Consider the following 13,592-nt stretch of genomic DNA (forward strand, 5'->3'; position numbering starts at 1 on the left):
AACATGAAGGCTAAAGATTATGCTTATATAGTACTTAAGACACTCCCCCACTTGCCTTTCACCTCACTGATCTACCTAAATGAATTCTATCTAGTTAGTTATTTTGTGTAACAAGTGCTTTCCCTGATTCAGCCCATATGGAAGTCATTGTATACAATAAGAAAATAAGAATGACAGCTGTTTACCTTGGATAGGGCCCAGAGACCAAATTGATTGTGGAAATTTCCTTGCATTTCTTTTATCCTGTCATCAGTTAGGTTTCCTTCTGTATCACTGTGACCTTCCTCAGGCACAGTAAATAAAAAAAACATAATCTACAAACAAATATCATACCAGATCAATGAAAGCTCTTAAAGCTGCAGTTCAGTTCAGTTCAGTCACTCAGTCGTGTCCAACTCTTTGCAACCCCATGGACCACAGCACGCCAGACTTCCCTGTCCATCACCAATTCCCGAAGCTTACTCAAACTCATGTCCATCGAGTCGGTGATGCCATCCAACCATCTCATCCTCTGTCATCCCCTTCTCCTCCCGCCTTCAATCTTTCCCAGCATAAGGGTCTTTTCAAATGAGTCAGTTCTTCGCATGAGGTGGCCAAAGTATTGGAGTTTCAGCTTCAGCATCAGTCCTTCCAATGAATATTCAGAACTAATTTTCTTTAGGATGGACTGGTTGATCTCCTTGAAGTCCAAGAGACTCTCGAGAGTCTTCTCCAAAACCACAGTTCAAAAGCCTCAATTCTTTGGCACAACATATTTTGATAGAGTTAGTGGGAAAGAAGGCAACGTATATACCCCAAGCCATGGAGGCCTCTAATGGCAGGAAGAAGAGTTCAGAAATGATCTTCCCCGGTTACCTGTCCATGTTACTGAGATGGGGAATAACCTCATGAATGTAGTGTTTGGGGGCAGTCAATCTGTTTTTACTGGATAGGATTGATTACAGCAGAAAAAAACCAACAGGAGAACTGGGTAGGATATTGGTGCAATTCTCCAGGATACAATGAGAGTATGGAAATTAACTATATACTTGCAATTGGAAAGAGGGAAATATGAGGCTTCATTGCCTTCTGGACACTCCTGCTCAGTCTCCTTTTCTGTTCCTCCTATTTCATATTCACTGATACATTGTCAGCACTTGGGACAGGACCTACCCCTATCAGACACTCAAATATCTATTGCTTGAATGTTGCATTTCTATAACCTCTGAATGTTGGGAGTGCACAGGGCTGAGAAATAAATCTCTTTGTCTTCTCTTACTCCCTTTGTTTATTTCATTCATTCTCCCAAAGATTACCAACCTAAACCAGACTTAAATTTCTAACTGACATTTGACATCTCCACTTGGAGGCTTAAAAGGCATCTCAAACTTCAAACTATCCAGAATTGAACTTCTGCTCTCTTTGCTAAATCTACACTCTGCACAATATGCCCCAACTCCCTAAATTGCAGTTCCATTCTTCTAGATTTTCAGGCCCAAACTTCGCTGTCTCTTTTGCCACACATCCAGTCCCTCATATGTGTTCTGCTTTCAACATATATAGAGAATCTGTCTACATCTCACTACCTCCAATACACCCTGGTCCATGCCATGAGCCATCTCTCATTTGGATGAATACCAGAGCTGTGAGGTCTCTCTGCTTCCACCTCTGTCCACTTTGTGTCCACTCTTCAAACAGCCGCTGGAGAGATTCTTTTAAAATGTAAGTCAGATCATATCACTTTTTTGCCAAAACCAAACATAGACACAAACACAAAACTCTACAATGGCTTTATCTCACCCAGAGTAGGAGCCTAAGTCCTCACAAAGACCTTTCAGGCTCTATCTATCAAAGTGACAGATACCCCACCCCTTTCCTCCTTGACCTTGGCCCACTACTGTCCTCTTTCACTTCTGCAACCGTTCCTCAAGCACATCAGTTACACTTCCAAAATTCAAGGCCTTTGCATCTTATGCTGCTGATATGCTCCAGGTATCCACAGGGCTCCCTAACTCACCGCCTTTAGATCTGTATTTATATACCAGCTTCTCAGGGAATTTATCTGGCATCCCTTGCCTGAAACTGTACTACATGGTCACTCCATCCACACGCTCCCTCACCAGTCTTCCCTGCTGTGCTTCTCCCGTAGCCAGAGCAATAGAGTTCATATATCTATCTGCCTTATTATCTCTCACCCCACGTACTAGAATGTAAGCTACAGGAAGAAGGTGATTTTGTCCATCTGTTCATTGCTGCATGTCCAGTGCCTAGATGAGTGCTTGGCACATAGTAGTATTTAATAAATACCAGTTGAGAGAATGAAGAGGAGAAAGAATTGGAAGTTTTTTGGGATTTTTTTTTTTCTAAATAGGAACAAAGAAAAAGAAGGTAAAAACTGATTCCTGGGTTACAACTCCTGGGTTAGAGCTGAAGGTGCCGTTTGTTATGGTGGAGAGGGAGGGAGAGTGGGGATAGTGGGTCTTGGAAACCGTGTGTTCCTATTTGGATAAGTGATTTTGACAAGACAAGGGGAAAGCTCAGGCACAACGTCTAAAACAAGATGACAGTTCAAAATAGACTCTGATGTTAAGATATAAATTTAGTTCAGGAAAGAAGTGATGGTGACATTGAAAGGCTCTGTTGGGATTTTTTTTTTAATTGATTATTTGGTTGCATCGGGTCTTAGTTGCTGTATGCAGGATCTTCAGTCTCTAGTTGAGGCTCACTGGCTTAGTTGTTTACAGCATGTGGGATCTTAGTTCCCCAACCAGGGATCAAACCCACATTTCCTCCATTGTAAGGTGGATTCTTAACCACTGGACTACAGGGAAGTCCCAGGGATATTTAATCCAGAGGAGAGAGAAGAGCAGAGGATCAGGGATTGGAGTGGAGGTTCTTAACTGCAACTGCCCACTTTAGAGTCACCTGAAGATGTTTTGAACATCCCAATGCCTGGACCACACGCCAGACTGATTAGGTCAGAACTTTCCTGGGTGGGACACAGGTCTCAGTAGGTTTTAAACTCCCCAGCTAATTCCCACAGGCAGCCAGTGTCAAGACTCACTGAGCTAAAGTCTTTAAGATATATTTATCTTTATTGTGCTTGTTGTTTAGTTACTAATTTGTGTCCGACTCTTTTGTGACCCCCTGAACTGCAGCCCGCCAGGCTCTTCTGTCCATGGGATTTTTCCAGGCAAGAATACTGGAGTGGGTTGCCATTTCCTTCTCCAATGTTTACCTTCAGGTGAGGATAAAGTAAAGGAATCCACAATGGGAGCAGAAAAATATTAGTCATAAGGGCAGAAAGAAAAACAGGGTAGTCTTGGCCAGCTCTTCTCATACTCAACTCCATAAGGATCAAAAGAATCACCTGAGATCTTGAGGATCTACAGATCATGACTCAAACTGCCAAGCTCCCAGGTGATCCTGTGACGCCTGGTTCAAGGGCCACACTGAATAGCAAGTGTCAAGAGCAGTGCTTCTCAAACTCTAATGTACATAAGAATCACCTGGGATATCATTAAAGCAGCTGTCTGGACCCCACCCACCAAGATCCAGATTCTGTAAGTCAGGAATAGAACCCAAGAACCTGCATCATTTTTTTAATTCATTTATTTTAATTTAAGAATAACTGCTTTACAATATTGTATTGGTTTCCGCATACATCAGCATGAATCAGCCATAGGTATACATACGTCCTTTCCCTCTGGGACCTCCCTCCCACCCCTTTGGGTTGTCACAGAGCACTGGTTTGAGCTCCCTGAGCCATATCGCAAATCCCCGCTGGCGATCTGTTTCACACATGGTAGTGTACACATTGCCGTGCTACTCTCTCCGTTCATCCCAGCCTCTCTTTCGCCGCTCCCCCATGTTCACAAGTCTATTTTCTATGTCTGCGTCTCCATTGCTGCCCTACAAATAGGTTCCTCAGGACCATCTTTCTAGATTTCACATATATGTGTTAATGTAGGATATTTGGTTTTCTCTTTCTGATTTATTTCACTCTGTATACTAGGCTCTAGGTTCATCCACTTCATTAGAACTGACTCAAATGCAAGAGCCTGCACTTTGAATGAGGTGATATGCAATGCTGCTGGTCCCGCACTTCAAGTGTGAGAGAGTCACCAAGACCACAGAAGGAAGAAGAGGCACTTGGGGCTTCCCTGGTGGTCCAGTGCTCCCAGTGCAGGGGACCCGGTTTCGATCTCTGGTCAGGGAACTGGATCCCTCAGGCTGCAACTGAGACCTGGCACGGCCAAATAAATAAATAAATTTTTGTTTTAAAAAAGGAAGGAAAGAAGAGGCACTCAATACTGCCTACCAAGTGAATAAAAGATATTGTAGGGATACCAGAAAGAATAAGAATGTAGCAAAGCCACTAGATTTTGCAAGGTGAAGGTCATAAGTGAGGCAGAAACCATAAAACCATAAAATGATTTCTGCTTTCCTTGGTTCTCTATTTTCAAGCAGTAAGCTTTCCCCCGGCTTCTGTATTTTATCTTGGGAACAATTACCTTACCAAAGTGCGGTAACTATTTTTGAAAGAGAGAGAAAGCAAATCAATTATTTGATTTTCTTTTCAAGGCATTGGAGGTATGCTAATAGGGTACCTGGGAGCTCTTCTCTGTGGATATGCCTAAACCATCTAGAAGCTACATTTATTAAGGACCTTTGGAGGTTATTCCAACTTCTTCAAATACCAGAGAACAGTTGTAATGTTGCTGACACTTGTAACTTTCTTTAGGGCAAGGTTTCCAACCTTGACACTCCTTATGTTGAGGCTGTTGGAGAGCAACACTACATGCAACCATTAGATGCCAATATCATCTCCTGCCCCAAGTTGTGACAAGCCAGATTGTCTCCAGATATTGCCAAATGTTCCCTGGGAGGCAAAAATCAGCCCCAGTTGAGAACCACTGCTTCAAAAGCAATGTTTGAAAACCTAGTCACCCTTCTAAGAAGTCTGACTTATAGCTTGGGCATGTTGATGCCAGGTGGTAAAGACAGAGCACTACCAGTAACCAGTACTAGGACCACCCTTTGGATTCTTGAGGCAACAGAAAAGACTAGTTTGACTTTCAGAAGTGGGAAATTTTATTGACCTCACTTATACCAAGAGCCTAATAGATGGTGCAGTACTTCAAACTTGTCTCATTGGTACAAAAGCTGGATGTATGATACAGGATGCTTGGGGCTGGTGCGCTGGGATGACCCAGAGGGGTGGTATGGGGAGGGAGGGGGGAGAGGGGTTCAGGATGGGGATCACATGCACACCTATGGCGGATTCATGTTAATGTATGGCAAAACCAATACAATATCGTAATTAGCCTCCAATTAAAATAAATATATATTAAAAAAAAAAAGAAACCTCTTTCCAGGCTCAGCATGAAAGAGTCAGCTGCCACTCTATGCCCTGTAACAAAATACCATAACCACCACATCATATGAGAGAAAGCATTCATCAGCTTGCCACACAACTATCATTTGTCCAGGAGGTTCTTTCCTCTCCTTTCATGAGTACTTAACATCCTGTGACTTAAACCAAGTACACAGAAAAGATGAGGATTGTATTAGAAATCTCAGTGCTTGTTTCTCTTCCTCAGTAGAGGTCATCAGACAAATAACCAGAGTGCCATAGAGCCTACCTATAAACCAGTGGTTTTCAAACTTTAGCCTGCATCATAACCAGCTAAAAGCTTGTTAAACCACTGATCACTGGACTATACCCCCTGAGATTCTGATCTACTAGGTCTAGAGTGGGGCCTAAGAATTTGCATTTCAAGTGATGCTGATAGTCCAGGGACCACACTTTGAGAACGTGACTGGAAAGCAAGTAATAATTCTCAGACTTGGCTGAACATTGGTATTACCTGAGGAATGTTTTTAACTATTGGTGTCATGGCCCCATCCCAAACAAATGAAATCAGAATGTCTGTGCATGAGATCCAGTCTTCAGAGTGTATTTATTAGTTTCTCAGATGATTCTTGTATAGAGCCAGCATTGAGAAACACTGAACTAGGTGGAATGTATTCCAAAGCACTGGGGTACCTCTACCCCAGGTGGCCCTGCTTAATGGAGGGTTTTAGTATGACTTAATCCCATATTCTTACCCATTATGCTTCTTTGAGGATTACTTCTCCAGTTTCACCAAAATCATCCTAACACTGTGGTCCAAACAAGTCTTAAGCCATAGGTGCGTATTCTCTACTGCATGTTTCATTGAGCTGTAGACAGCAATGGAGCTGAAGATTGCAAATCAGAGTCTGAGAGGAAGTAGCCTGCTGCTACTGCTAAGTCACTTCAGTCGTGTCCGACTCTGTGCGACCCCATAGACGGCAGCCTACCAGGCTCCCCCGTCCCTGGGATTTTCCAGGCAAGTAGCCTGCTGCTGCTGCTGCTGCTAAGTCACTTCAGTAGTGTCCGACTCTGTGTGACCCCATAGACAGCAGCCCACCAGGCTCCCCCATCCCTGGGATTCTCCAGGCAAGAGTACTGGAGTGGGTTGCCATTTCCTTCTCCAATGCATGAAAGTGAAAAGTGAAAGTGAAGTCTCTCAGTCGTGTCCGACTCTTAGCGACCCCATGGACTGCAGCCTACCAGGCTCCTCCATCCATGGGATTTTCCAGGCAAGAGTACTGGAGTGGGGTGCCATTGCCTTCTCCCAGGCAAGTAGCCTGCTGCTGCTGCTGCTGCTGCTGCTAAGTCACTTCAGTCGTGTCCGACTCCGTGTGACCCCATAGACAGCAGCCCACCAGGCTCCCCCGTCCCTGGGATTCTCCAGGCAAGAACACTGGAGTGGGTTGCCATTTCCTTCTCCAATGCATGAAAGTGAAAAGTGAAAGTGAAGTCACTCAGTCGTGTCCGACCCTCAGCGATTCCATGGACTGCAGCCTACCAGGCTCCTCTGTCCATGGGATTCTCCAGGCAGGAGTACTGGAGTGGGGTGCCATCGCCTTCTCCGGGCAAGTAGCCTAGAGGGCAGCAATCAAGGCTTAAGGAGTCTACAGCTGCTGGAAGCCAGGAAAGGCATGTCAACAGGCCAAATCATCAGGACAGGACTGGGACTTCTGCTGAGGCTGGATACCAGGAACATGGCAGGGATTCAAGCCAGTAGCTACCAGTTCAGAAGTAGAACGCTACTAAACCAGAATGAAATGTATTCTTACAACAGAGACAGATGTTGCCTTAATTTCTAGAAAATGCATTGCAGTAAGATCCATTGTTTCCTTATCTTTCAATTCAATCCAGAGATTTTCATCTGTTGGTGTTCAGTGCCATGGTAGTATGGTCAAGGGACATGTTAAAATACCTCATCAAGTGGTAGCATTCATGAGTTTTCTGTTTAAAGAATTGCCTTTTGCCTGATTGTATCTTTTTTTTTAAGTGCATGCAGGCTTTCTGTAGTTGCAGTGAACAGGCTTCTCATCTCTCATAAGAGAACATGGCTTCTCTTATTGCAGAGGGAGGGCTCTAGGCACATGGGCTCAGTAGTTGCAGTGGAGAGGCTTAATTACTCTATAGCATATGGGTTCTTCCTGGACCAGGGATCGAACTCGTGTCCCATGTACTGGCAGATGGATTCCTAACCACTGGATCACCAGGTAAGCCCTGAGTCTTTATATCTTAATCAGATCAAATAGGGCCTTGGAATTAGCAAACTTAAATTTTTTCACTTTGACTATTTTTAGCAAAAGGAAGGGTGATTCTTCCAGGGACCCAGTTGCTTTGGACTTACCTATAGGCTGGGAGTGTACAGAGCAAAGTACTGAGCAAAGCGCCCTCTGCAGTTCAACATGGCGTTGCTGTCCTCCATGTACCATCTTGTTTACAGTAACAATCCTAAAGAAATAGTCTTTTTTAATTCTTCAAGTGAAGTGGGCACCCAATGAGAGAGAATCCAGAAGTTGAGAAAGAAGCTATCTTGCTTCAAAATATGCATAAGACACTTGTATATGACACAGTTCCTATTGTCTCTCAATAGATTCTGGAGAAAGCAGGGCCAAACATCTCTAATTCACAAAATGAAGGGTTCTCACAATTCTCAGGAAATCTTCTCACAATGTCCATGACTCTCCTGTACCCTGTGTGAAACATCTTAACAAATTGTTAGTTCTATGGAGAAGGCAGTGGCACCCCACTCCAGTACTCTTGCCTGGAAAATCCCGTGGACAGAGGAGCCTGGTAGGCTGCAGTCCATGGGGTCGCTAAGAGTCGGACATGACTGAGTGACTTCACTTTCACTTTTCACTTTCATGCATTGGAGAAGGAAATGGCAACCCACTCCAGTGTTCTTGCCTGGAGAATCCCAGGGATGGGGGAGCCTGGTGGGCTGTCGTCTATGGGGTCGCACAGAGTCGAACACGACTGAAGCGACTTAGCAGCAGCAGCATATAAATGTTAACGTTCATCATCATTAACCTAAATTGTTTTCACAGTTCAGTTTAGTCGCTCAGTCATGTCTGACCCTTTGCTGCTCCATGGACTGCAGCATGCCAGGCTTCCTGTCCATCACCAACTCCCAGAGCTTACCCAAACTCATGTCCATCAAGTCGATGATTCCTTCCAACCATCTCATCCTCTGTCATCCCCTTCTCCTCCCACCTTCAATCTTTCCCAGTATCAGGGTGTTTTCCAAGGAGTCAGTTTTTGGCATCGGGTGGCCAAAGTATTGGAGTTTCAGCTTCAGCATCAGTCCTTCCCATGAATATTCAGGACTGATTTCCTTTAGGATTGACTGGTTTGATCTCCTTGCAATCCAAGGAACTCTCAAGAGTCTTCTCCAACACTGCAGTTCAAAGGATCAATTCTTTGGCATTCAGCTTTCTTTATAGTCCAATTCTCACATCCATACATGACTACTGGAAAAACCATAGCTTTGACTAGATGGACCTTTGTTGGTAAAGTAATGTCTCTACTTTTTAATAAGCTGTCTAGGTTTGTCATAGCTTTTCTTCCAAGGAGCAAGCATCATTTAATTTCACGGCTGCAGTCACCATCTGCAGTGATTTTGGAGCCCAAGAAAATAAAGTCTCTGGCTGTTTCCATTGTTCCCCCACCCATTTTCCGTGAAGTGATGAGACCAGAATCTATTATCTTAGTTTTTTGAATGTTTTTCACTCTCCTCTTTCACTTTCATCAAGAGGCTCTTTAGTTCTTCACTTTCTGCCTTAAGGGTGATGTCATCTGCATATCTGAGGTCATTGATATTTTAAATTTCTTTCACAGATACCCAAATTTCTAGTAAGTTGGAAGGAAATTGAAATCAATAGGCTAGTGGTTGTTAGAAGGAACTTGAGCAATTCTGCTAGTCTGTAGAGGGACAGCATTCACAGAACCTCATAGAAGGACATCAGAGGGGATTAACCAAGATTGAAGCCACTCCCTCAAGTGTGCCATTTGCAAGTAAACACAGCACTCATCCATGGGAGGAGACATAAAGCATGTTAGAAACAGTTTTTGCCCAGCAAAAGATAGAAACACTTGTGAAATTTGAGCCTCCACTGCCGCAGTTTTGAATACTCATAGGTCATCGCTCAGGGTTGGTAAGATCTCTAAGAGACATGAACCTTCTCCATCCCAGGCCCACAGCTCTAGCACTTCTGGGGCCCAGGAAGAGGAAGAGTGTCAGGAGTTGCGTCTCCAAGGCCAGCTGCTTTGAGGGAGGGACCTGGGGTATGTGTGTCATGGGAACAGCTGGCTTTCTTGTCCCATTGTCAGCTCAGAACAGGGGTATGTGATTATTGATTCCTGTTCCAGTCTGTCCCCAGGAAACAATGACTTCCTTCATTTGTTTGTAGATCTCTACAGGCACTTGACGGAATCATAAAGGCTGATTGTGAATTATAAAATATTTCTAAATAGATTACACAAGTACATTGTCTTGAATATCATATAATTAGGACTTGAAATCATTATTCCCTGATGATCATATAGTTTGTCCTCAAATTGACCTTGAAAGGTGTAGACCAAAGGTGGATTTTCACTTGGAAGTTGGGACACTTCTTGTGAAACAACATAAGATGTTGATTTATTTAATCCCATTATATAAACTAACCTCTGGGTGGCAGGAAGTATGGCTGTATTATATATATTCTGGGCTCCACATAACAAAAAATTATCCAATTATAGAAAATAATTTTAAGAAATCACTTTTCCAACTTTTTCCATTATGCTAGTCATATGCTAGCACGTGTTAGCAGAAAAGTGAGAGCAGGTGCCAGAAGTTTAAGAACATGTGTTTAAAAAAAACAATTTTAAATTGAGCACATCCTAACAATTAACATAATCTAATTTAAGCTACAAAACACTTCAATCCAATTGGGCAGGATGTAGTTGTTTCAAAGGATAATTTTAGAACCACTGATTCAGTTTAAATGTTAATTTAAACACACTGTATTTTAGTTTTTAAAAAGGGTTTTGTCTGGTTTTAATATCATGTATTACATAAACTGTGGACTTTTATTCAGTCTTAGCTCAGTTCATCAGGCACTTATTGACTGCCTGTTGTGTAGAGAAAACCCTGACTAAGTGTATGAGCCTTTGTCCTGAAGAATCTTACAATCTGAGGAAGACACGTAGGCCCAGTAGAGCAGGCGTCCCCAGCCTCCAGGCCGCGGACTGGTACCTCCTGTCAGATCGGTGGCAGCATTAGATTAGAAATAAAATACACCGTAAGTGTAATGCACTTGAATTATCTCAAAACCACCCCCCTCCCCATCCATGGAAAAATTGTCTTCCACGAAACCAGTCCTTGGTACCAAAAAGTTTGGGGACTGCTGCTGTAGAGGACACATACATTTTAAGTTATGAGAAGCAGCAAATTGTGATAAGTGCTTTAATGGAGTTATAAAGGAGACAGAATGGGAAAAGGAGATGGTGTGAGTGAGAACCTGGAAAATGGACGTGGAGGAAGTTAGGAGCTGGAGGTAACAGGGTTCCTCTGGAGTACGGGATATTTGGAGGATGTGGTAGGGCATGCAGTTAGAAAGACAGGGAGGTGCTACATTTTGCAGTCTTGAGAATACCAAACTAATGAGCCTAGATTTGACTTTGTGCGCAATAGGGAGGGTGTTTGAGTGGGGGAGTGGCCTGATCAAGTCAGTTTGGGAGTAAGTCGCAGGATGAGTTGAAGGTGGAGAGGAAATTAGAGACTATTTTTGAGTGATATAGATGCCATCTGTCTCGTTAAAAATCCCAATAAGTAGCTGTCTTGCGATTTGAAGTATTTGATACGTAAATTCATGTTGTTTAAATTTTAATGGTTAATTATGCACTGGCAAGCTTACTAGTCTGATATTTCTAACAGTGGGTGAGCAAAAGCTTATACAGGGTAGCAGTGATAAGGCATGAACTTCCTTTTTTTGGAGAGGGGCAAGAATAACATCTGAATCCGTACCCTAGATAGTCTCCTAATTTAAGAAGATGTTCTCTTAGCCAAGGAAAAGAACCACCCAGATTGTCCTCTGAGAAACAGATCCAGAAAATGCATCTATCAGTGGATGAAAATAAACCAAGGTGAAGCAGGACTCAGGTAAGACAGTCTCTAGATTAGGACCGAAAACCAGTTTACCTGGGTTCACAAAGTGTAGCTTTGCCACTTACAGACTGTAACTTTAGGCTTATTAGTTAACCATCTGTGCCCCAGTTGTTTCGCTTGTAAAATAGGAATAATAATGGTACTTGTCTCAGGGGTTGTTATGAGGATGAAATGAACTGATACATGTAAAGTGCTCCAAATAGTACCTGGCATGTAGTTATCTCAATAAATGTTAACTGTTGTTAGTCAGCTGCTGGGCAGTAAGTTAACTGCCTATGACATATTACAGTTTACACAGTGCCTTGATGGAAAGCACTATGGAAACCTCCCTGCCCCTACTCCCTAGTGACTATCTGTGCAACTGATCCTGGACACATCCACTAGGCCATTTGAACTCCACAATCACTTGATGGAAATTGATTGTCCTAGTTACTGCTGCTATTAACAAGCCACCTCAAAACTTGGAAGCATGAAACAACAGCCATTTTATCATGCTCACAGATTCCTGAGTCAGGAATTCAGTGGGAGTTGCTTATCTCTGCTTCACAGTGATTGTGCCCGTGGTTAGAAACGTCTCAGATGATTGGGGAGAATGCCAGCAGGTGGGGCAGGATCCACCGCCATAGAAGGCTTCTTCTCTAACCTGTCCAGCACTTTGGTGGCATGGTGGAAAGGCCAGGCTTAGCTGGGACTGTCACCTAAGCACCGACATGGGTCCCCTTCACCATGGTGGCCTCACGGTAGTTGTCAGACTTCTTTAGAGTGTTTCTGCAGCAGAAGCTATATGCCTTTTATGATGCATTCTCAGAAGCCTCATTGCAGACATTTCTCTGTTCTCTGGGCTTCCCTGGTGGCTCAAGTGGTAAAGAATCTGCCTGTAAGGCAGGAGACCCGGGCTTGATCCCTGGGTGAGGAAGATCCCTTGGGCTTGGAGAATTTCATGGACAGAGGAGCCTGGTGGGTTACAGTCCATTAGGTCACAAAGAGTCAGACACAACTGAGCGACTAACACTTTCACTTTCCCTGTTCTCGATTGATTGAAGCAGCCACAAGCCCGAGGGAGTTGATTAGACCATGCTTCTCAATGGGAGGCATATCAAAGCCTCTGGGAGCCATATTGAAAATCACCATTTTAGTATTATCTTCTAATGCTGGATGAGAAGCTTGAGATTCAGTACAGGTTTAACATACTGGTTTGTCCAGGGTGAGTTGCACAGATAGTCACTAAGATAGTTAGGGATGGGGGCGAGGAGGTTTGCAGGCTTCTAACCTACTTCTTCTAACTCCAAATTCTAATTCTCTCAATTAGATTATTCATCCTCCTTCAGCTTAGATATACTTCTTAATATAGGAAAATTACAGGAAAAAAAATTAAATGGCGTTGTGTATATCAGGTAACTTTCTATTTATTTATTTATTTGTGGCTATACTGGATCTTTGTTCCCACACATGGGCTTTCTCTAGATGCAGCACGAGGGCTCTAGAGCACAGGCTCAGTGGTTGTGGCACACAGGCTTAGTTGTTTCGAGGTATGTGGAATCTTCCCAGACCATGGATCAAACCCATGTGCCCTGTTAGGCACACAAATTCTTAATCACTGGACTACCAGGGAAGTCCAAGTAACTTGCTTCAAAAGCGATAGTGATATAAAAGTATAAAGTTTGCATTTATAAGAGGTTGTATACAGACTTCATGTTTTAAAGAGATCCTGGAATGGGTTCAGTGGTTCAGTCCCAAGATTGGTCAGAGAGCAATTTAGTATCATTTTCTCAAAAGGAAATTTCTCTGAAAATATCCCAGATGCTTAACTGTGACTTCCTTTGTCTCTAGGAAAGTCTCACCTGGCCATTGTCCAGCGGGTGAATAACGAGGGAGAAGGGGACCCCTTCTATGAGGTGATGGGCATCGTCACACTGGAGGACATCATAGAGGAGATCATCAAGTCAGAGATCCTGGATGAAACTGACCTCTACAGTAAGTGGCTCTTGTCCAAAGCCATCATATTTTCCTGTGAGGTTCTCAGAGCTGGCTTAATTTAATGAACAGTGTGAAAGGGGGTCAGGACAAGCCCCAAGT

The 13,592-nt window shown here is 43.4% G+C and overlaps 1 protein-coding gene across 5 annotated transcripts in view; it reads left to right on the forward strand.

Moving 5' to 3' along the window:
* CNNM1 (cyclin and CBS domain divalent metal cation transport mediator 1) overlaps positions 1 to 13,592 on the forward strand; it is a 73,170-nt gene that overhangs the window by 15,995 nt on the left and 43,583 nt on the right. For all 5 annotated transcript variants that reach the window (XR_015155165.1, XM_086377185.1, XM_086377184.1 and 2 more), the window contains exon 2: positions 13,347 to 13,490. Coding sequence is in view for 4 of the 5 variants with exons in the window: in XM_086377185.1 (XP_086233311.1) it covers positions 13,347 to 13,490 (144 nt within the window). In the remaining variant the exon portion in view is untranslated. The remainder of the gene's footprint in view (positions 1 to 13,346; positions 13,491 to 13,592) is intronic.

Source organism: Bos grunniens, chromosome 26 (genome assembly GCF_055505025.1).
Source record: "Bos grunniens cultivar Pamir isolate PY7600 chromosome 26, Bosgru_T2T1.0, whole genome shotgun sequence".
Taxonomy (NCBI): Eukaryota; Metazoa; Chordata; class Mammalia; order Artiodactyla; family Bovidae; genus Bos; species Bos grunniens.